We start from the raw sequence: 24025 nt of genomic DNA on the forward strand, positions 1-24025 counted from the left end.
TACACACTGCAGGTACACACTGCAGCTACACACTGCAGCTACACACTGCAGGTACACACTGCTGCTACACACTGCAGGTACACACTGCAGCTACACACTGCAGCTACACACTGCAGGTACACACTGCAGCTACACACTGCTGCTACACACTGCAGGTACACACTGCAGCTACACACTGCAGCTACACACTGCAGCTACACACCGCAGCTACACACTGCAGGTACACACTGCTGCTACACACTGCTGCTACACACTGCAGGTACACACTGCAGCTACACACTGCAGGTACACACTGCAGCTACACACTGCAGGTACACACTGCTGCTACACACTGCAGCTACACACTGCAGCTACACACTGCAGCTACACACTGCTGCTACACACTGCTGCTACACACTGCAGGTACACACTGCAGCTACACACTGCAGCTACACACTGCAGCTACACACCGCAGCTACACACCGCAGGTACACACTGCTGCTACACACTGCAGCTACACACTGCAGCTACACACTGCAGCTACACACTGCAGCTACACACTGCAGCTACACACTGCAGCTACACACTGCAGCTACACACTGCAGCTACACACTGCAGCTACACACTGCCGTCCCCCGTGTTCACGTGACACTTTAATCAACACAAACAACAAACAGCCACGTTTGTCCCTCCAGGCTGTGAAGCAGGAAATCTCAGGGGCGCACCCCATTGGTCCAGGCTGTTCAGGAGGCGGGGGCATAGTCTGGTGAGGAGAGCACGTGCGTTGTGTTTGTTCTAACAGCATGGAGTGTGTTAACGGCTCGGTTCTGTCCACGCTCGCAGGTCCGAGCTCGCCACTTTGCGTCTCACGACATCAGAGAGCGTCTGCAGGAGCTGAAGAGTCTGCAGCAGGAGCTGCTGAAGGAGGCGGACAGGAAGGTCAAACTCCTGCAGGAGGCGCTCAACATCCACGCCTTCCTGGCTGAGGTGACACGAGGGCGGAGACAGCGACCCGTCACGCTTGTTGTTGTTGTTGTTGTTGTTGTTGTTGTTGTTTGACGCGGTGGCGTTTGCAGGTGTCGGAGCTGCAGCTGTGGCTGCAGGAGCAGCGCGGCGGTTTGGAGGCTCGGGACTGCGGGAGAAGCGAGGAGGCGACGGAGGCTCTGCTGAGGAAGATGGACTCTGTGGACGTGGAGCTGGAGAACCAGAGGAGGACAGTAGAGAGGCTTCAGGAGGGCGGAGCCTCGCTGCAGCACCTCGGACATCCCAACAGGTAAACCAACACGCTGGAAGGTTCCCTGAACAAATACTTTTAATCAGCCGGTTTGTCTCCGTCTGTCTCAGTCGCTTGGTCTCTGAGCGTCTCCCGGATGTCCTCGAACACTTTGAGACTCTCCTCCGACTGTCGGCGGCTCGTCGAGCGGCCCTGGAGGATCAGCACCGCCTCTACGTGTTCGACAGAGAAGCTAAAGAACTACAAACATGGCTGACCTCCAAGAAGACCGCGGCGGAGTCCAAAGAAATCGGACAAGATCTGGAGGACGTGGAAGTGAGTCCGACGAGAGCGTGACTTACTGCTCGCCATCCGGAGTGACCTGCACATCATCTTGTGCTCCTCCGTCTGTCCGCAGGTCCTTCAGAAGAAGCTGGAGGTTCTGGTGTCGGAGGTGTCGGGTCTGGGTCGCAGCAGGCTGACCTCGGTGCAGCAGCTGTGCAGAGGTCTGCGGCAGGACGAGCAGGCCCGCAGGAGGGACGACGCCCTGAGCGGCCTGTGGGAGGAGCTAAACGGGAGCATCAGGACCAGAGAGCAGGTAGGACACGGACACCAGGACAGACAGGTGGGGTACCTGCAGAGGACTAACGGTCCGTCTCTCACCTGCAGGAGCTGCAGGCAGCGAGGGAGCTCCATCAGTTCAATCACGACGTGGACGAGCTGAAGGGATGGATGGCTGAGAAGGAGGCTGTGCTGGACTCAGAGGACCAGGACCACGACCTGCATTCCATCCAGACCGTGCTGAGGCAACACGAGACGCTGGAGGTAAAGCTAGTTCCAGGGGTCGGTTGTTTTCTAGCTGAAGGTACGCAGCGTTCATGAAACTCTCCGTGTCATGTGGTTTCTCCCCCCCGTCAGAGAGACCTGGTCCTGATCTCTGAGGAGCTGCAGAGGAGGCCGGGACGAGGGCCGGTCTTTGAGCAGACGGCAGCCTCAGGCTCGGCCTGCTGTGGCTCACAGGCTGGAGGAGCTGGAGCTCTGCTGGAGCCGCATCCAGGACAAAAGCTCCCAACGCAGGGCCCGACTGGGCCAGGCCGAAGACCTGCAGAAATACTTATCACACCTGACCGAACTCATGTAGGTTTCATTCAGGTCCAGTTTGTCCACCTTCAAAATAAAAGCATTACACTTCAGTTTGTCCACCTTCAAAATAAAAGCATTACACCTCAGTTTGTCCACCTTCAAAATAAAAGCATCACACTTCAGTTTGTCCACCTTCTAAATAAAAGCATTACACTTCAGTTTGTCCACCTTCAAAATAAAAGCATTACACTTCAGTTTGTCCACCTTCTAAATAAAAGCACCACACTTCAGTTTGTCCACCTTCAAAATAAAAGCATTACACCTCAGTTTGTCCACCTTCAAAATAATAGCACCACACTTCAGTTTGTCCACCTTCAAAATAATAGCGCCACACTTCTGTTTGTCCACCTTCAAAATAAAAGCATTACACTTCAGTTTGTCCACCTTCAAAATAATAGCACCACACTTCAGTTTGTCCACCTTCAAAATAAAAGCATTACACCTCAGTTTGTCCACCTTCAAAATAAAAGCACCACACTTTAGTTTTTCCACGTTCAAAATAAAAGCATTACACTTCAGTTTGTCCACCTTCAAAATAAAAGCATTACACCTCAGTTTGTCCACCTTCAAAATAAAAGCACTACACTTCAGTTTGTCCACCTTCAAAATAAAAGCATTACACTTCAGTTTGTCCACCTTCAAAATAAAAGCATCACACTTCAGTTTGTCCACCTTCTAAATAAAAGCATTACACTTCAGTTTGTCCACCTTCAAAATAATAGCACCACACTTCAGTTTGTCCACCTTCAAAATAAAAGCATTACACCTCAGTTTGTCCACCTTCAAAATAAAAGCACCACACTTTAGTTTTTCCACGTTCAAAATAAAAGCACCACATTGTCCACCTTAAAAATAAAGCACCACATTTCAGTTTATCCACCTTCATAATAAAAGCACCAAGTTGGGGTTGAAATTCACAGCAAAGAATGGCATGTTTAATGGATGCAGTGTGGACAGCCAGCGTGCGATCATGCATGATGCAACACAACATGAAGTGCTCGCATGCATAAAACCACCCCCCTTTGGATCACATGCACAGTTACAGGAGGGATTAAATCATAAGAGAAAATTAATTCCTTTGTCAGAAGCTACAGAAAAGGTCGATGTAAGACACCTCAGCCCTTTTGTCGTTCCTTCCTCTGCACAGTCCTGCAGCTTCTCTGTGATGTGTTGTCTCAGGGCCTGGCTGAGGGAGATGCTGTCTCTGGTCCGAGGCGAGGCGCTGAGCGTGGAGGGGAGCGACCTGGAGCAGCTCATTAAAAAGCATGAGGAGTACCGCGTGCAGATGGACAGACAGCTCATCAAATCCCAGGCTGTGAAAGAGGAAGGGAGGCGTCTGATGGAGGAGGGAAACTTTCTGTCCAAGGAGGTGAGGAGCCCCACACAGTCATCTAACATGCTGCTCCCTCACACCCTGACCTCGGTGCGTCTCGTGTCCCGTCCTGCTCGCAGGTGGAGGAGCGCGTGTGGGAGCTGGAGGAGCTGGAGGTGGAGCTGCAGAAGGTTTGGGAGGAAACCAGGCTGCTGTACGAGGAGGAGCTGGAGATTTCCCTCCTGCAGAGAGAGCTGCAGCAGGCGGAGCGCTGGCTGAGCTCCTACGAAAACACTCTGATGGCCGAGGACTACGGGGTACGTCCAGGACAGAGTGAAGACACATGATAAAAACATGTCCGTCTCTGTCAGCCATTATTTACTCTTCAGATCTTCATGAGAGACAGCAGGACTGAGCCTGTTATTTTTATGACTTCTTGTTGCTTTGACTTTTCTTCATGTTTGGGCCGAACGTTAAATAAAGTGAATCCAACGTGTCCACATTTGTCCCTGTTCCCCTCAGGACTCTGTGTCGGACGTCATGGAGCTGCTGAAGAGGCAGGAGGACTTGGAGGCCATGATCCAGGCCCAGAGCGACCGCTTCATCGCTCTGCAGAAGAAGAAAACACAGGTCAGTCGGGATGGAAGAGACGGGCGTGTTGAGGCTGCAGCCCTCGACGTGACAGCTCAGGTTCAACTCCCGACCTGCTGAGATCCAAGTCAGCAGCTCATCAACACAAAGCACCACACTCCAGTTTGTCCCACCTTCAAAATAAAAGCACCACACTCCAGTTTGTCCACCTTCAAAATAAAAGCACCACACTCCAGTTTGTCCACCTTCAAAATAAAGCACCACACTCCAGTTTGTCCACCTTCAAAATAAAAGCACCACACTCCAGTTTGTCCACCTTCAAATAAAAGCACCACACTTCAGTTTGTCCACCTTCAAAATAAAAGCACCACACTTCAGTTTTTCCACCTTCAAAATTAAAGCACCACACTTCAGTTTGTCCACCTTCAAAATAAAAGCACCACACTTCAGTTTGTCCACCTTCAAAATAAAAGCACCACACTTCAGTTTGTCCACCTTCAAAATAAAAGCAGCACGTTGGTGTTGAAATTGACAGAGGAAAGAATGGCATGTTTAATGGATGCAGTGTGGACAGGATGCGATCCTGCACGATGCAACAGGACATGAAGTGTTCGCCTGCCGTTAGGACACGCTGTGCGTCTCGTGTCCTGTCGGCTCTGTAAACACAAGAGACTGGATCATTGGTGTCGATTATTGATTGTACCGAGTCATTAAACTTCTTCAACGATTATGTTGCAAGCAAAGCAAGCTGAAACAATCTGATGTTTCCATCAGCGTCATTTAGAGTTGAAACTTTAAGAGCTCAGACTCCAGAGTTTAACTTCCATCTGATGTTTTTTCTCCTCTCAGAGGGAAATCAGACTGAACCTTGTTGGAAAGGAAAACGTGGACTCTGAGGACAGAAAACCTCCGGCCAGAGTTTCATCTCTGAGGAGCAAACCCTCAGATCCAAAGACGTCAAAGATCTCGTCCTCCAGAGACATCGTTCGTCGAGTCAGCAGCGGCAGGACGGAGCGAGCGGTCAGACCGTCTGTGCTCGAGAGGAAAACCAGCCTGACGCCGAGTCCGTCTCTCCCCTCAGACTCCAGGAGAAGCTTCAGTGCGAGCAGGAGGTCTGCGTCAGGCAGTTCTTCTGAAAGTCCAAGCTCCAGCCCGACTCTGAAGTCCAGGTGGAGTCGAGTCAAGTGGCTCAGACTCCGCCTCTAAAACCCGTCCTGACTCTCCTCCTCCCGAGGCTCCCTCCTCCCCTCACACCTCTTCTCCTGAGGAGCAGCCACGACCCACACCCAGATCTAAACCTCCTCTGGCTCCCAAACCCAGACTCTCCTCTGCAGAACAAACAATCGAGCATCACTCTGAGAAGCTGACGACGCCGCCTGATTCTCCTCCACCAATCAGAGCGCTCGTTGCTCCCACTGAGCCCCCTCCTCCTCCTCCTGTCGCTCACAGATCCTATCCTCCGCCAACAAGAAAACACCTGCCGGATGTCCCTGATTCTCCGCCTGCTGCACCAATCACAGAGGAGGACCCTGCATCAGCTGACCTCTCTCCTCCAATCAGAGCGCTGCCTCCTTCTCCTCCGCAGCGACACAGAGAGTTAGAGGATGTACCGGAGGAGGAGCCCAACTCCAAACCAGAGGTACAAACTTTTACTTTCCCCGTCGATCATTATTGAACAGTTTAACAACCTTAATTGGAAACTGATTGTGACACCTGTGCCGTCGTCTAGGTAACCGCCGTGCAGCCAATCAGAATGGAGGGGACGCTGGAGATCAAACTGAAAAAAGGTGGAAACAAGGTGAGAAACGTCAGACGGGATGCAGGATGTTTAAACGTTAACAAGTGAGATGAAGACATAAAGTTGAACCTGTGAGGATTGGTGGGCGGGGCTAACAGTTGTCTCTCTGTGATTGGCTGCTGCTTGTTGAGGGTCAGGAGCACTGGGAGGAGGTGTTTGCTGTCCTGGAAGGAGAGACGTTCAGCCTGTTTAAAGACAGAGAAGCTGCTGCAGAGGTACAAGATCAGAGCTGATCCTGAGTCACAGTTCATGAAGGCTGAGTGTGTGTGTGTGTCCACAGATGGCCTCCATGTGGCCTCCTATCAACATGGTTGGGACAGTTTGCAGAGAGGAACGGTTTACTACAGGAGGAAGGAGCACACCTTCAAACTGATGTGAGTCTGCAGCTCCACTCCACACATTCATCAATTACCTGACATCATTTTTACTCATTTTCAATCTGTGTGTGTGTGTGTCTCTGTGTGTGTGTGTGTGTCTCTGTAGTGTGTGTGTGTGTGTGTCTCTGTGTGTGTGTGTGTGTGCGCGTGTGTGTGTGTGTGTGTGTGTCAGACTGGAGGACGGCAGTCAGTACTTGTTTGCAGCGTCCAGCAGAGACTCCAGCTGCTCTGGATAAAGAAACTCCAAAACGTTCCTGAATCTGCGAGCAGCGACTCTGACGACTCTGGTACACACACACACGCACACACACACACACACACACAACACACACACATACACACTCTTTGAGCCTGAAGTGCCGGTGGATCAGAAATGATTCATAAGCCTTTCCTGCAGGCTGCTGGGGACTCGGGCGGTCATGTACTTTCTCCTCGCCGACCTGATTTTAACACCTCAGAAGAATTTCCTCCGTGGTGTTTGTGCTGCGGAGTCACGCAGGTCGTGTGTCAGTCTGACGTGAAATGGTTTCCTTCACACAGCGTCGGGTAATTTGACTTTGGCTTTCACATCTACCTGTTCCCACTGTGCACCACAGGAGGGGGCGGGGCTTGGCACCTTTCAGGTGGGTTAGAGGCTGCAGGAGAGGAACGGCGGGCCGGCAGGGTTGGTCTTTAATAACACACTTGGATTCAGCACACACACTGAAGTGAAAACACTCTCAGCTTTAGTCACGCGTCGTGTTCTTTACCTCTGGGGGAGGGAACACAGTGGATGCATGTCCAACATGACTAATGCAATCAGAAAGGAAGGTCAGAAAACACTCTCTAACTTCTGTCATCATGACGAGCCTCAGAATCACTCAGCATGGATTTATGTGTCTGTAGCTTTAAATATGTAAATGAGCTGTGTCTGGCCACGCCCCCTCTCTGGAAGGGCTCGGGTGTACTCGCTGCTTTCTGGCTCCATGTCCTATTGTTTACGGTGAGAAGGCAGACTCAGAGGGCAGAACAAACACCTAGCTGTGGGAGTGTCACCCACCTGGGGGAGGGGCTACTTGCCCTTTGTGATGTCATGAAGGGGAGGGGCTACTGCCCTTTGTGATGTCATGAAGGGAACATCTCCAAACGACCTGTTTGAGACAGTGGAGCAGGCAGGAGACACAACAGGAGGTCATTTTTTATTTTCAGTGATGGAAGGTTGCACGCCGTCTAAAGACCATCGCCAATGTTTCATTCGAACAACAAAGAGTGTCGCCGTGTCTCCGTGTGGGCGGTTCTGCTCCCTTTAACCAGCAGGCCAGTTTCCTGAACTGGTTTTGGTTTGTTGTCGTTCAGGAGAGCGTCTTCGGTCAATCTGAGTTTGGAGAAGTTAGCCGAGGCTCCGGAGGACGCCGCCTGCAGCCGGACGCCATACAGGAGAGCTGAGAGCCTGGAGAGACAATCGTCCAGCGAGGGGACGCCTCCTCCCAAACCCCCGCACACCTACTACAACAAACCACCGCTACCCCGGGGGGGCGGAGCCTGAGGAGGGGGCTCGGAGCCTGAGGAGGGGGCGCTCCGCTCCACAGGTGAGACACGCAGCAGGTGAGCATGTCATTAAAAGGATTTCAGTGAACCTGTCGTTAATTCACCGCTCTGCAGGTCGGCCAGTCCAGCCCCCGTCAGTGGCTCCGCCCCCGCCGCCCCCCGACGCCCAGGACGCCTCCGCCGTGACCCGCGCAGACTTCAGACGACGGCGCGAGCAGGTCCGAGGAGGAGCGTCTTCAGAAAGTTTTTCACCAAGAAGTAGAGACGTCCGACGACCAATCAGATTCATCCTCCCCCTGCCGCTCTGCGTCCACATCGCTGCGTTGACGGCAGGAGGACACGGGCGCTGTTTTTTAACTTCCTGTCGGTCAGGAAAACAACAAATTGAACTTTTTCTGACAAATTCAGTCTGAGCTGCAAAAACAAGAATGAAACGTCTGTTTTGCTATTTGGATCCAATCGGCCATTTTTGATTTTTGAACATTTGATTTCAGAATGTCTTTAAATGATTGCGTGCTCGCTCGCTCTCTCTGTCTCTCTCTCTCTCTCTCTCTCTCTCTCTCTCTCTGTCTCTCTCCTCTCTCCCTCTCTGTCTCTCTCTCTTTCTCTCTCTCTCTCGCTCGCTCTCTCTGTCTCTCTCTCTCTCTCTCTCTCTCTCTCTCTCTCTCTCTGTCTCTCTCTCTCTCCCTCTCTGTCTCTCTCTCTTTCTCTCTCTCTCTCTCTCTCTCTCTCTGTCTCTCTCTCTCTCTCTCTCTCTCTGTCTCTCTCTCTTTCTCTCTCTCTCTCTCTCTCTCTGTCCTCTCTCTCTTTCTCTCTCTCTCTCTCTCTCTCTCTGTCTCTCTCTCTTTCTCTCTCTCTCTCTCTGTCTCTCTCTTTCTCTCTCTCTCTCTGTCTCTCTCTCTCTCTCTCTCTCTCTCTCTCTCTGTGATGGAGAGAGTTCACGGTTCCCCCGTGTTTCCTGAAGCGGCGTCGGTGAACGTGCGACGCTTCAGCTCAGCGACGGCTGTGAACGAGTTCAGCTCAGTTTGAGGAGCGTTCACGTGAAGTCAGCGCTCCGTCGTCTCTCTCACCAGTCGACGGATGGAAATCAATCCAAACTAATTTGTCACATTTAGGAGCAGAAAAGCTTCCTGCGGTCTCGTCTTCATGAACTTTGCTTAATGAGTCGGTGTTTATTTATTAATGAGCAGCGAATCCAAACATCTTCAGACTCATCTCTCCTCCTTTCAGTCCCGCCAATCAGCCCGTCATTAAGAAGAAGGCGTCGCATTAAAGCGCTCGCACATCAAATTAAAGTCTTTGACGAGCTGGAGTGCGAGTCATCGTTTTCTGCTCATCACACCGGGACATCTCGTTAATCTGACTGATTACTGAAACATCCCTGCACTCCATGTTTACATTAAATATTTCACACATCCACTTCCTGTTCCTCTTTTTTTATCTCTCTTCCTGTTTGTGTCATGTGGAAGCAACGTGCAACAAAAAACAAAAGCATGCCTGTGTTGATTTATTGATGCAGTTTGAATTTTACAGCCACAGTGACGGGGTCAAAGGTCAACCGTCTAGACCGATGGGGTCACTGAGGGGTCAGCCGGCTGCGGATTCAGCCTCAGGGAATTTAAAATATTTACAGTCTTTTATTTTCTTATCAAAGTGGTTCCTGTTAACACCAGGAGACTTATGATACCTGTTGCCACGGCAACAACAACACTAGAAGTCCTGGTCACGTTAAGTTAGGTGATGTTTTTATTTGTCAATAATTGCAGACAAACTCGAACTCAAACCAGAAGAGAGTCCAAACCCTGGAGCTTTGTTTTCACTGTCAATGACCCGAGGTGTAGTTCCCCCTCTGCGCCGCATGGTGTCGCTGTCGCCACAGTTATCCTTCCTCTCTTCCCCTCCGGTGGGGTCCGCGGCTCCAGCCGGCAGATTGTCCGGTTCACAAGTTTATTTTGAGCGCTTGACATTGATTGAACCATTAACCCCGCGGCGCCAACACCGCTAATGACTTCCTGCTTGTGTTTGTTGGGGCAGGACGTTTCAGCCAATCAGAGAGCTGCTTTAATGTGTTCACGTGTTTCCAAATGAGACTTCAAATCCACAAAGTCTGCTTTTCAACCCAGAGACACAAACATGAACGACAGAAAACACTTATAATAACAATGAGATTTAACATTTTTAATAATTGATCTCTGAACCAAATGTGTGAGATAAGAGCTTCCTGTAATGACCCTTCACAATAAGTTAATAATTTCGTTTCTGCTACAAATACTTTTATTTTCACGTCTGATTCATAATTTAAATCTCTTACAATACATTTAAATTATTTGTGTTTTCTTTTAAAGAAATTAGACCAAAACATGCAGATTTAAAACCAAAGAAAAATAAATATATATTTTCACACACATGTGGAGGATAGGCCTTTAAAAAAATCCTCTTTATTTACATGTCAGGAACGATAAAGGAAATAAAATATATAAACTTTAAATTTGAAGTGAATTAAGATGGACTGGTTTTATATCATGCCAAGATCCTCAGTAGCATCACTCTTTATTGTGGACCGAGCAGCTGTGGCACAATGGGGAGGTCGAGGGTTCAATCCCCAACATGTCCCTTGTGTCCTTGGGCAAGTTGCTCCCGCTGCTTGTCTGCAGTGTGTGAATGGATGAGCTAATACTGACGGACTCTTCACTCACATCTTAAAAGCTCTTATAGTACTGACATGTTTCTGATTGACGTCATCGTCGGCTGTCTTTTGGCCCCTCGGGGCCTCCGTTTGATTCTCTGCGTCACATTCAGCTCACGGCGGAGGAACCAGCGGGGGGGCCAGAGAACAACCTGCCGCCCACTCCCAGTTTAACCACTTTAATGACCAGTTTATTCACCAGTACAGCAGCGAGCAGACAGAGGAGGCTTTTCAACCGGAAACAGAAAAAGTGCTTTTATTTCTTTTAAAGGTTTTAAAGATTGTAATAATATCCTTATTTTATCACTTTTAAATCTCTGCAGAGTTCTTTGTAAAAATTTAACATTTAGTTCTTTAAAAGTGATTTTTTTAACCTTCATTTTATCCCTAAAAATCTTCAAAATAAAAGCTCCGTTTCTTGGTAAGAAAACAAGTCTTGGCTTTTATCTTTTACAAACTACAGATTATGTTTATATTGATCTTTTAAAGACTTTCTGCCGTCACAAAGTGCTTCTATATATTTTAACTGAAATATGTTTCTTTAACAAATTAAATATCAAACAGAAAATACAGAAACGTCGTTTGGTGCTGAAATTAATTTATTGATTGATTGATGGCAAAGTGACTAAAAGACAAATTGCAAATTGATTTATTTTGTATTTTCTGTGTTTCAATATTAAAGATACAAATTTACTTTCATGATATTTATTTAATAAAGTGTATTTTCTTAAGAAATCCCTCCTGAGCCCAAAACACAAAAAGTATTTTGATCCCGTTTAAGAGGAATTATTAACTCACTCAAACAGAAGAATAATGTGATCATTTATGTGATCATTTATAATCAGAAAAACTCAACGGTGATAAATATTAGTTTAATTTTGTGTTCTTGTCTAAGATCTAATTTTATTTCCCGAAACTCTCGCGATAATTTGACCTTTTTATGGTATTTAAAGAGACGATCAAGCTTCAGATTCAGCTGATAAAAGAAGCCAGTATTGTTTTTATTTCCTTGATGTTTCTCCTGCCTTAGTAAATAATGAGAAGTTTATTCTTTATGATTTGGTAACTGATGTTTATTTATTTTTAACCGTCTTAAGTACATAAATCATGACGTTGTTTGTCACCTAAAATCAAAGATGATTAACGTGTATAAGTGTGAGGGCTCTGCCGTTTGTGTTGCTGTAGTTCCTGTATCCGCCGCTGGGGGGCGCCTCCGTCCTCTTCTCTCTGCTGTTGAACTTTCTGTCTGAGCCTTAAAGCCCAAAGTAATAAAAACACTGACTCTGTTTACAGGCAGCCGACCAATCAGACGACACCGATGTGTTCAAACATTCAGACAGTAAATAGTCTCAACACCGACATCCTGCTCCCTCGCTCCTTTCTTCATCCCTCCTCTCCTCCATCCTTTCCTTCATCCCTCCCTCCTCTCCTCTCATCCCTCCCTCCTCTCATCCCTCCCTCCTCTCCTCCATCCTTTCCTTCATCCCTCCCTCCTCTCCTCTCATCCCTCCATCCTCTCCTTCATCCCTCCTCTCCTCCATCCTTTCCTTCATCCCTCCTCTCCTTCATCCTTTCCTTCATCCCTCCTTCATCCTCTCCTTCCTTTCCTTCATCCCTCCCTCCTCTCCTCTCATCCCTCCTTCATCCTCTCCTTCCTCCTCTCATCCCTCCCTCGTCTCCTTCATCCCTCCATCCTCTCCTTCATCCCTCCTCTCCTCCATCCTTTCCTTCATCCTCTCATCCCTCCCTCCTCTCCTTCCTCCCTCCCTCCTCTCCTTCATCCCTCCTTCCTCCCTCCCTCCTCTCCTTCCTCCCTCCCTCCTCTCCTTCCTCCCTCCCTCCTCTCCTCTCATCCCTCCCTCCTCTCCTTCCTCCCTCCCTCCTCTCCTTCATCCCTCCTTCCTCCCTCCCTCCTCTCCTTCATCCCTCCTTCATCCTGTCCTTCATCCTCCTCTTCATCCCTCCTCTCCTCCATCCTCTTCTTCATCCCTCCTCTCCTCCATCCTTTCCTTCATCCCTCCTCTCCTTCATCCTCTTCTTCATCCCTCCTCTCCTTCATCCTCTTCTTCATCCCTCCTCTCCTCCATCCTTTCCTTCATCCTGTCCTTCATCCTGTCCTTCATCCTCTTCTTCCTCCCTCCTCTCCTTCATCCATCCTCTTCTTCATCCCTCCCTCCTCTCCTTCATCCTCCATCCTTTCCTTTCTTCCTGCTTCGAGCCGCTTTAATAGATCAAATGTCCCCTGATGAGTTTTTAGTAAATCCACCTAAAACCATCTTGAGCTTCTCGACCGGTCTCTCAGGCAGCGAACGCGTCTCCACGAATGGACGCTACCGTCCTCAGACGGGCGGCCCGGGTTTGATTCCAGCCTGTGGCCTTTTTCCCGCATGTCCGTCCCCTCTCTCTCCCTCATGTCCGTCCCCTCTCTCTCCCTCATGTCCGTCCCTATCCACTGTCTCTCCCTCATGTCCGTCCCCTCTCTCTCCCTCATGTCCGTCCCCTCTCTCTCCCTCATGTCCGTCCCTATCCACTGTCTCTCCCTCATGTCCGTCCCCTCTCTCTCCCTCATGTCCGTCCCTATCCACTGTCTCTCCCTCATGTCCGTCCCTGTCCACTGTCTCTCCCTCATGTCCGTCCCCTCTCTCTCCCTCATGTCCGTCCCTGTCCACTGTCTCTCCCTCATGCTTGTAGATGCCCCTTTGGACCACCAAAGAACCCTTGATCAGACCGCGGCCCCCAAGAACCAAAAAGACCCCCTTTAAGCTTGTGAGACTCATTTTAAAGGCGACCCCCAAAAGAACCCCCGAAACCCCTGGAGAAGGACTAAAACCACCTTCAGCCCCCCTTAAGGACCCCAGAGACCACCGAGAGCTTTTAAAGGCTCTTTAACCCCCCTTAAGGCCCGGACGCTCCAAGCAGGAAATACCGCTCAGTGCCAGCAGGGGGCAGTAGTCCCTTATCATGATACGCTGTCACTCACTCGTTTCTAATAATGTGTGATAAAAGTTTAAAATGGCGGCAGGAGAAGGCGAGCTCTCTGCGTTTAGTGGAAACAGACGGTCCGTGATGGAGCGGACGTCGCTCCACCATTCTGCTGGAGGAGAAAAAAACCCAGCAGATGTTCTGAGAGACAGGAACAGCCTGCTTCACATCTGGACCCGCGGCGTTCCCAACGCATCGCAGAACTTTCACTTAGAAACGTGGGCGTGGTCTGCGGGTCAGAGCTCGCCGTGTTCTTAATGGTGATCATTTACACCTTTAATCTTCTGACCGGGACGTTTGAAGTGATGACCTTCAGAGAACATCTGGAGGCTGCTGCTGACTCGACTCTTTTGTGCCCGTTCCTTCGCTCGCCCCTTCGACCTCCTCGCCGGCACAAAACGGAGGTCTGCTTTGGTTCACGATGAACACACGTACGAGCCGCTCTCCACCAGCAGGGGGCTCTCTACGATGTCGAGGCTGACGGGGAATCATGGGAGTGATTCTCTCTGCACCCCCGATCAAAGGCCGCTGCGTTGAGTGAGCGGGCGTCGAGACTCTGCCGTGTATGTCACCTGAGACGGCGTGCAGTCGTCACGTCACGATGAACGGATCGACGCTCACTTCCAGGTCATTTCCTGCTTTCGGTCCAGTTTCCTGTTCGGCTCAGATTTGACTCGGAGCTGGTTCAAGTGTTTCTCATCCTGTAAATGTGTTTATTTAAAAATGTTTGGTTTGCACCTCTCAGCCACCGTAGTTTCCTGACCACAGACTCTGGAGTTGACCTTTGGACCTGCTTTCATGATCAATAATCGTGTTTTTTAAAAATCAGGACTGAATGAGGTTTTAACTTCACAAAGAAAGAAGGCGTGTGGAGTTTTCCCTCCTCCTCCTCATCCTGCTCCTCCTTCTCCTCCTCCTCATTCTGCTCCTCCTCCTCCTCCTCCTCCTCCCTCCTCCTGCTCCTCCTCCTCCTCCTCCTGCTGCTCCTCCTGCTCCTCCTGCTCCTCCTCCTCATCCTGCTCCTCCTCCTCCTGCTCCTCCTCCTCCTCTTCGCCCTGCCTGAATATAATTCGGACAGAAATGAAGCGAGCGAGTTCAGGTGGACCTGAGGAGCCGTCCTGCAGCTCTGCATGTAGACTGAGGGAGGAAGAGACCAGAGTCTGGTTCAGCTCGTCTTCGAGCCAGACGAGACACGAAGGTCGAGCTGAGGATTCTGATGAGCTTTAAAAATCTGTTCAACTGAATGGGCTTTGGTTTGACCTTTGACCTCGCAGCCTGCAGGCCCTCAGCTCACTGCCTGAGCTCCACTTATACAGAAAGTCAGCGAGCTCTGCTGGGATTTAAAGGCACATAGACATGTAGAAAAAACGCCACTATTTTAACACTCATTTCTTCTTCTTCCGTTCTTCCGTTTCGTGACGTCACCTGTTTTTGTTTTAAAGGTTTAATCCGGATCAATGTTTCTCCAAACCGTCAGAACCAGAAACAGGCTTGTTTCAGGGTTTCTCTTTCTCAGGCTGGATGAATGTTTCCTCCTCCTCCTCCTCTTCCTCCTCCTCCTCTCCCGTCATCAATACACGCACAAACACGCACGCACGCGCACGCACGCGCAGCAGCGACACACGCGAAAAAAAACGACTCTCATTTGATATTTTCTGTAAGAAAAACAATAAAATAACAACAACAAACAGGCCGCGTGGTAAGTTCACAGAGTGTCATAATTATCTGAAAATTAAACATCAACTTTTACTTCCCACCAAAATAAAAGCATGACGAGGAGACGACTCTAAATCACAAATGAAAATAGTTTGACGCATTCAGACCATGTGACACCAAATAACTTTTATATTGTTCCAAGCAACGTAATGTTAGATTTATTAAATATTATAATTAATAATAAAGATCAATAAGACATAAACATCTGACCGTTGAACCAGCTGAAGGCCACTGGTCAGACCGGAAGCTCCAACAGAAAGTTTGGATCCTGATTTGATGAAAGTTTGTATTTAAGTAATTTAAATAATTGTTGTTAAAAGTATCAGATAAATAAATATAACACAATAAAAGATTCAATCAAGAGTGTCCCGTGAGGACTGCAGCTCGAAGGGCTTTTATTTTGACAGTTTCCGTCCAAAACACGAAAAACAAACAATAATAATAATAATTATTATTATTATAAAAAATAAAAATATTCAGCTCATGTTTCCACAGCTCGGGCTGATGAATAATGTTTGATTTCATATTTATGGGGCCTGCACACACACACACACACACACACACACACACACACACACACACACAGACCCTGAGTCCGTCCTCGGCTCTGTCCGTCTGCTCTACTTTGGTTTCTCTTCCCTCCGTGAGAAACTTCTCAACAACAACAAGAAAAAAGAACCCGCGTCATGTTTTGTAATTTCTACTTTCTGCTCTCATGTTCTTCTCGTAGTTTGAAGATTTAAAGTGAAGACGCAGAATCATCTCTGAAGATCAATGAAAAGAGTTTCAATTCTGTCCTAAAGATTCAGATTCAGGCTCACTCTGAATTTATTAGAAACATCTCTCTCTCTCCCCCTCTCTCTCCCTCTCTCTGTCTCTCTCTCTCTCTGTCTCTCTCTCTCTCTGTCTCTCTCTCTCTCTCTCTCTCCCTCTCTCTCTCCCTCTCTCTGTCTCTCTCTCTCTCCCCCTCTCTCTCTCTCTCTCTCTCTCCCTCTCTCTCTCCCTCTCTCTCTCCCTCTCTCTCTCCCTCTCTCTCTCCCTCTCTCTGTCTCTCTCTCTCTCTGTCTCTCTCTCTCTCTGTCTCTCTCTCTCTCTCTCTCTCCCTCTCTCTCTCCCTCTCTCTGTCTCTCTCTCTCTCCCCCTCTCTCTCTCTCTCTCTCCCTCTCTCTCTCCCTCTCTCTGTCTCTCTCTCTCGCTCTCTCTCTCTCTCTCTCCCTCTCTCTCTGTCTCTCTCTCTCGCTCTCTCTCTCTCTGTCTCTCTCTCTCTCTCTCCCTCTCTCTCTCCCTCTCTCTGTCTCTCTCTCTCTCTCTCTCTCTCTCTCTCTCTCCCTCTCTCTCTCCCTCTCTCTGTCCTCTCTCTCTCGCTCTCTCTCTCTCTGGTCTCTCTCTCCTCTCTCTCGCCTCTCTCTCTCTCTGTCTCTCTCTCTCTCTTTCTCTCTGTCACTCTCTCTCTCTCTCTCTCTCTCTCTCTCTCTCTCTCCTGTTGGAGGAAACTTGCACATTTCTGCTGCAGACTAAAAGTGTTCACGTGTGTTTAAAGACAGTTGAGTATTGGACCGCGGACTGGACCGGACCGGACCGGACCGGACCGGACCGGTACCTCAGAGAGCAGACTGAACCTGCACTCAGTGTGAATGTGCACACTCATCCTACATGCATCTTTACGCTCCCTCTCTCTCTCTCTCTCTCCTCTCTCTCTCTCTCTCTCTCTCTCTCACTCTGCAGAGTCTCGCGTGCTCATTATTTGTGTTTATTATTTGTGCTCACATGTTTACAGCAGGAGAGGTCACGTGGGTCTTCATATCATTACTGCTGAGCTCAGTTAGCTCAGAAAGCTAAAAATAGTTTTCTGATAATTCGTCCAATCGAATATTAATATAAAGAGGTGTTTTATTGTTGTGAGGGCCGGATGTAGCAACAAGAAGGGTTTGAATGAACTCACGTGTGTGTGGAGGAGGACGCGGGTTCAGGTCTGCACAGGGAGCTTTCTCTGCTTTCTTCTTTGCGTTGAGAATTCACTGAAAACAGACGATACAATAAAAAAATTATATATTATTTTATAAGTTTTTACATTTAACACTGAATTTTAAGAGTTGAAAAATTCCACACACACATTGTGTAAACAGTGTGAGGATCATAGCGGCCTGTCTGAGTCTGAACACAACACTAAATGTCACATACATCATGTTTCTGTCACTTCAAAGATTCTTTTCAGTGTTTGAATTAGAATCTAATATTTCTCTAAAAAATCCGCCTTCAGACAAAAACCTTTCTAAATGTGCCCGCGCGCCTTCTCCTCGCGGCGGCCTCGTGCTCCTCTTCATTCATCCTCCCTGACTTCACTCTGTGTTGTTGTCACATTTTCCTCCTGACGGGAGAAATGTTAAACTCCACACACATCCCGGGAGCTGCGGGCTGACATGGCACCGTGTTTACGCACACTTTACGCGCATTTTACGCACGGAGTCTCTCCCTCTCTCCGCTGTGGAGAAACAGCCCGGAGCGTCTCTGCGCGCGAGCAGGCTGACACACAAATCACCTCGGCGTGTTCTGACCGTGTCCGCGTGCCCTCCAGATCCCCTCTCCCCTGTTTATTTTCCCTCGGAGTCTGGATGTAAACAGTTTGGAAGAAGCCGAAGGGGAAAATATTTGAGTGTAAATATGAGGAGCGGCGGGGATTTGGTTGTACGCATGCACGGTGTGTGTTTTCCAGCGACGGGTTTAGTTCAGGTGGAGGGGGGAGAGAATGAGAGAGGGGAGGGGGGAGGAGGGGAATGCGGGTGAGTGTGTTTTTCTCCGCTGCACAAAGTGTCCATAACGGCGGCTTCTTTTTGGGCGTGTTAGAGGATGTACAAGTCTGATTATTGTGAAGAAAAAAACACAAATAAAAAGATTTAATTCATGAAAACAAATCATTTTGAATTTAGTTAAAATTATTTAACTCATGTGGTATTTTTCTGAGTAAAATTATCCTTTAAAAAAAGCTGAAGCTGCAACTTCAAAACACAAAAACGCAACAAAACTGTGGAGACGAAAAAAATCATTTAAAATAAATAAAAAATCAAATAAAATCCAAAGTGTCAAATTCCCGGTTTCTTTGGATAAAATGAATATTTTTTAAAGCCCGAGTCAGAGCTGGAAAGCCTCGTGCTTGTTGGTACTTTTTGCAGCGGGCACGGCATTGGTGGATGTGTGTGTTTCCCTGAGCGTCATGATTGGCTGAGAGCGGAGAGGACGCCTTAATATTTAATACTAATGTTCCCCTGGTTGGCTGAGGACTGGAAAGGTCCAACCAATGTTTTTTACTTGCTTTAGTGGCTGCGGCTCCCTAATTAATTGCAGCTATCTGTCTCCTATCGATGTGTGTGTACATGTGTGTTGTGTGTGTGTTTCCTTTTTTCTCCCCAAAGCGAACATGAAATAGTTTGTTGGGCTATACTTTCTTTCTTCCTCTCGTCCCCCCTTCCTTCCTTCCTTCCCGTCCTGGTTCGCAGTCCGGACACACTGAGACCCAGCTGTGTGCGTCGCTTCTGCTCGTTGCCGTTTTCCCCCCTCAGAGCCGGTGATGTTGGATATGGGAGAGCGCAAAGAGGTGAAAATGATTCCCAAATCGTCGTTCAGTATAAACAGTTTGGTTCCGGAGGCCGTGAAAAACGACAACAACAACCACCAGACCCAGCAGCAGCACCACCAGAACATCCACCAGAACCACCTGCACCGGGCCGCCGGAGCCGAGGAAGCCGAGCAGAAAGCGCCTCTCCTGGCGGGGCAGCAGGACGGGAAAGCGGAGACTAAGAGTGAGTGTTCTGGCCAGGAGAGCTCCCCGGAGGAGAAGGAGAAGCAGGAGGAGAAGAAGGACGGGAAAGACGGAGACAGCGGAGGGAAGGACGGAGAGAAGAAGAGCGGCAAGTACGAAAAACCTCCTTTTAGTTACAACGCGCTGATCATGATGGCGATCCGGCAGAGCCCGGAGAAACGGCTCACCCTGAACGGCATCTACGAGTTCATCATGAAGAACTTTCCGTACTACCGGGAGAACAAGCAGGGCTGGCAGAACTCCATCCGGCACAACCTCAGCCTCAATAAGTGCTTCGTCAAGGTGCCGCGGCACTACGACGACCCGGGGAAGGGGAACTACTGGATGCTGGACCCCAGCAGCGACGACGTCTTCATCGGCGGGACCACCGGGAAGCTTCGGCGGAGATCCACCACCTCCCGGGCCAAGCTGGCCTTCAAGCGGGGCGCGCGGCTGACCTCCGGGCTGACCTTCATGGACCGGGCTGGCTCTCTGTACTGGCCTATGTCCCCGTTCCTGTCCCTGCACCACCCGCGGGCCAGCAGCGCTCTGGGCTACAACGGGACCTCATCGGGCTACCCGGGTCACCCCATGTCCTACAGCACCATGCTCACCCAGAACATGGGCAACAACCACTCGTCGTTCCCGTCCTCTAACGGGCTCAGCATGGACCGGCTGGTCGGCGGGGACCTCCCGTACGCCACGCACCACCTGACGGCGGCGGCCCTGGCGGCCTCGGCGGTGCCCTGCGGCCTTTCCGTGCCTTGTTCCGGGGCCACGTACTCCCTGAACCCATGCTCGGTCAACCTGCTGGCCGGGCAGACCAGTTACTTTTTCCCCCACGTGCCTCACCCCTCCATGAGCGCGCAGGGCGGCAGCGGCGGGGGTTCGTTGCAGGCCGCCCGGGCTTCGGCCTCCAACTCCCCGCAGGCTCCGTCCTCCTCCGCGCTGCCCTGTGACTCTCTGCGGCCGGCGCTGTCCGCCTCTCTGCCGGCCTTCTCCTCGGGACTGTCCGGGGGACTGTCCGGGGGACTGTCCGGGGGATTGTCTGGGGGATTGTCTGACTATTTTACGCATCAAAACCAGGGCTCGACCTCCAACCCGCTTATACACTAACACCCCCAAAACCCCTCCATTTACCTCACCCCTCATCCATCCATCCTCCCCCTCTCTCCCCCATGAAGGAGTGAAAATCTAAAAAAAAGACTGGAACTGTAAGTTGAACATTTTACACTGAACATTTACACTGTAAAAACAACCAGACAGAATTATTCTAAACTCTAGAAAGAGGAGAGACAAAAAGAGCAGCAGAGAAACTCTGACAGAAAGCAGCCCTCAAGTCTGCAGGTATTTTTTAAAATTATTATTATTCTCCTCCTCTTCCTCCTCTTTCTTCTTCTCCTCTTTCTCCTGCAGTTTGACTCTGTGTGTGTACATACTGTCTGCTCCTGTTGTTGTCCAGGTTTGTCTCTGTAGTTCTGTCAGTCAGCGACGTGCAATGTGAGCCGCGAGAGAGCTGAGATCTGTGTGTGTGTGTGCGCGCGCGTGTGTGTGTGTGTGTGTGATGTTGGAGGCATTACTTTGATAGAATGTGTATTTAAAATAGTTTTTGTCTAATTTTAAGATTAAAAAAGCTGATAATAAAATAATAAAGACACAGTCTAGTAGCCGGTGTTGGCCGCATGTTTGCAGTATTATTCGGTCTCGTGCGGCGCTCAAAAGAAGCGGCCGATTTTATTTGATGAAACCCTTTTTTTTTTTTTTTTTCCTACAAATTGAAATGTGTGTTTTTATTTCTCTTCTTCTTCTTCTTCGTTTCTTTTTAAAGGGACTCTGGCTGCCGCCGCCTCAGTCCTGATTCCGTTCATTCATTTCTCGGTTTTGAACAGTTCTGTTCCTTCATAGACCAAAGAGCCGGTTTGTAGGAGATTAGAGTCAGGGTGGATCTGACTGAGGCCTGCTGATGAGTGAGAGCGTGCTGCGTGAATGAAAGGATGAATTCTGCCTCCTTCGCTGCTGAAAATGTCCATTCAACGAGATTTTTTATGGCACTTTGAAAACAAAAAAAACTTTCTCTTAAATCGGCTGAAATGTGAATGGAGTTTGGTGACGCCGAGTTTTTCCAGTGAATGTTTGTCGGTGCAGCTGGAGGCGTTGTGCCTTAACCCGCCTCGGTTTAACATCAAGTGTTCAAACCTGACGAGTCCAGCTCCTCAGAGACCCGGACCCTCCACACTTCAGGCGGACTGTTGTGCGTAAATGTCTCGTTCTGTGATGGATGTTTTCCGCGGTGGCAGCCTGTCATGTGCTTTGTTTTTCTCTGACTGTAACGTGACTGCCGCTCCTCACGGACGCTCACGCCTTTCTGCTTTGATTTGATTTTTTTGTATAATTAGTAAAAGAGAGAGAAAAATGTCTATTTGTAATCTGAATATTTTGGGGGTTCATGTAGAAGCCCGCTGGTTTGACAGAAGAAGAAGAAAAAAAACCCGCCTCATTATCTAATACTACTTGGAATGATTGTCCTTTAATTGTCGTCTCAAACAATTTTTCATGGTTGTGATACTATTGTGGTCTTATTCTTATTCCCGTGTTTGTCGCTTACAGAAGTTAAAAAAGAGAAAAAAATGTTTTAATCATCAAAAGTACAAATAAAAGAATAGGTTACATTCATAACTCGAGCACCTCCCTTTGTCTTCTTTCAGCCTGCACACCGTGTTGTCTGTTTTTATCACAGGTACTTGAACGCAACAAACTAACTGAACATCTTGTTTGATTTCAATAATTTAAATCAGTTTATTTTAGAGGAAATTTAAATTTGAGCTTTTTGAAATGTGATTGTGTTAAATGTATTCATGTTCCCGGGTTAATGAGGCAAATACTAACAACGCTTTCACGTTTTCCTCAATATTTCCCTCTTTCCTGTTTTGCTTCTTTACGCACACAGTAAAAAAACCCAAAAAAAAGCAGGGCAGCGCGCGCCCATGCGTGTAGCTTTACGCGTTGAGACTCGCGCGCGTCTGCCTGTAAAAACTGTGTCAAATGATGCAAGCAGAGGTCGCGTTCAGGCTGCTGGAGCCTGACGGACTCTCGGTGCGCTTCTTCTTCTTCTTCTTTTTTTTTCTTCTTGAAACATTGAAGCGTGAGGCGCTGCGGCCTCCGGCTCTCTGCGGGCTTCACGCCGTGTTTCTGTGCGTGTGCAGAAATCACGCAGCAGATCCGGAATCAGTTGAATCTGCGTGTTTGAGCTGCTTCTCTACATCAGGAAAGTTCTCCCTGCAGATGCACATTTCTTTGATTTCATCCTGTCTGTGGCTGCTGTCACGAGGCGCGTGCGTGCCGTTTGCAGCGTGTTTCAGACGCGCACGTGTGTTTGTCTCGCTCCTGATTATTCTCCACATCAAACAGGAAGCTGTGATATGAAATAGTTGCCTCACACAGGAGTGAAAGTTTGGCTCGTGTTTGTGGATCCTCTGCAGCTTCTTCTTCTCTGGATGTAAATGTGCAGCTCGGTGGGCCTGTGGATGGAGCTGAACCTGACACAGTCTGAACACAGCGCACATCATTCTCCTCTTTCTTTTCTCAACATTTCTGCTTTTTATCTCATTCAAATTGAAGTCAACACACACACACACACACACACACACACACACACACACACACAGAAATATTCATGTTCTCCACTTTCTTCTTCTGTAGATATTTTTTATTTCTTCTTCTTCGGCTGTTTTATTTCTGTCCTGCCCTCACTTTAATGATTTGACTCAAACACTTCCGTGATAATGATCTCAGATATCTTCACCATCTTTATCACACTCAAGCTGAACTGAAACATTTATTTCCTTTAATTTTCAAAGTGAAAAAAAGACGTCACGTGCTTGTTTAGAGGCTGCTCGGCTCCTGATTGGAGGGTTTGGCTTTTTTGACTTTATTAATATTTTTAAATACTCACAAAATAAATACAAACATACATTTAATATATGTTTTAGATTTGATCTCAGAAAATCCGACAGGAGAAAGTGTCTCCGCGCGGCCTCCTCCTCGCGCTCCTGTGGTGGACTCATGTCCGGGTTTCAGGTGTTTCAGGTGTTTCAGGTGTTTGAGGTGTTTGAGGAGCTGCAGCTCAGCTCGGAGATCTTTGTGTGTTTCTGCAGCTTGTTTTTGTTTTGAAGCTGCAGATGATCCTCTGCTGCACTCTGCGGCTGCGCGTCAATCTGACCCCTCAGTGTGTGCAGAAATATTTACAGTTAAATGATCACATTTAGAAATAATAATCCAGAATATTCTTCTTCAAACAAACATTTATTTTCTTTCTGCAGAAACACTGACGCGTCATTTCTCCTCTGCTGCACAATCAAAACACCTTTGTTTGTTTGTTTGTTTGTTTGTTTTTAAAACACGATGTTGTTGTTGCTGCTGCAGATGTCCTCGTGCACGTTTCTTCAGAAATATAATCTTTAAATTCTTCAACGTCTCGTGCGCTTCTGGAGGTTTGTGTTTTTCATTCCGTCAGATTTTGGTGTCTCATCTTAAATCCAGATTTCTGATTTCCGTGTTTTTGTCTCTCTTCAGTCTCACCCGGATGTTTGAAAAATCTATAATTGATGATCTGATCACGGCACACGCTCATTTGATGTCCGCGCGCCGGTGTGGAATTGACGGAAGCATCTCGTTTTACCTGCTGTGATGCGTTCATGGTCACTTCCTTGAATCGTTTATTGTTTGTTTTTTTCGGTAAAAAAGATGTATATTTATATTTAAAACACCCCATCAAAATAAGAGCTTCTACTTATTTACAATCAAGTTCCGGATATTTAAAATCATGTTTCTGTTTTACCTTCCGTGATGCCTTCAGGGCCTCCTGCACAAATGTAGCATGACTGCTTTTTTATTCTAATTAAGAGA

General features: G+C 48.4%; 3 protein-coding genes and 1 long non-coding RNA gene across 4 annotated transcripts in view; all 4 read left to right on the top strand.

The window, feature by feature from the left end:
* Positions 1-3698, top strand: part of LOC306840536 (spectrin alpha chain, non-erythrocytic 1-like) — a 5255-nt gene extending 1557 nt beyond the window's left edge. The window contains exons 3-10 of the mRNA XM_079369895.1: positions 675-745; positions 823-966; positions 1056-1252; positions 1324-1528; positions 1611-1790; positions 1862-2017; positions 2111-2329; positions 3515-3698. Of these exons, the coding sequence (XP_079226021.1) occupies positions 1155-1252; positions 1324-1528; positions 1611-1790; positions 1862-2017; positions 2111-2329; positions 3515-3595 (939 nt within the window). The 5' untranslated portion in view covers positions 675-745; positions 823-966; positions 1056-1154 and the 3' untranslated portion in view covers positions 3596-3698. The remainder of the gene's footprint in view (positions 1-674; positions 746-822; positions 967-1055; positions 1253-1323; positions 1529-1610; positions 1791-1861; positions 2018-2110; positions 2330-3514) is intronic.
* Positions 3621-6695, top strand: LOC306840148 (uncharacterized protein; the record flags this gene model as incomplete). The annotated part of the gene is made up of 9 exons (XM_079369242.1): positions 3621-3704; positions 3788-3964; positions 4170-4277; positions 5088-5350; positions 5403-5877; positions 5968-6036; positions 6174-6251; positions 6317-6410; positions 6586-6695. The coding sequence occupies 8 exons, from the start codon at positions 3621-3623 to the stop codon at positions 6407-6409; spliced, it is 1347 nt and encodes a 448-aa protein (XP_079225368.1). The 3' UTR covers position 6410; positions 6586-6695.
* A 2301-nt stretch (positions 6696-8996) lies between these two features.
* LOC306840645 lies at positions 8997-10195 on the top strand. Its single transcript, XR_013781356.1, has 2 exons — positions 8997-10016; positions 10047-10195. It is a non-coding gene; the product is annotated as an uncharacterized lncRNA (long non-coding RNA).
* A 7917-nt stretch (positions 10196-18112) lies between these two features.
* Positions 18113-21796, top strand: foxg1a (forkhead box G1a). Its single transcript, XM_079370207.1, has one exon. It carries the CDS (start codon positions 18890-18892, stop codon positions 20234-20236), a length of 1347 nt encoding a protein of 448 aa, XP_079226333.1. The 5' UTR covers positions 18113-18889; the 3' UTR covers positions 20237-21796.
* The last annotated feature ends 2229 nt before the right edge of the window (positions 21797-24025 follow it).

Source organism: Symphodus melops, assembly GCF_947650265.1.
Source record: "Symphodus melops genome assembly, chromosome: 19".
Taxonomy (NCBI): Eukaryota; Metazoa; Chordata; class Actinopteri; order Labriformes; family Labridae; genus Symphodus; species Symphodus melops.

What these genes read in the sequence shown, in the direction of transcription:
- foxg1a (XM_079370207.1), top strand. Translation starts at nt 18,890, where the DNA reads ATGTTGGATATGGGAGAGCGCAAAGAGGTGAAAATGATTCCCAAATCG.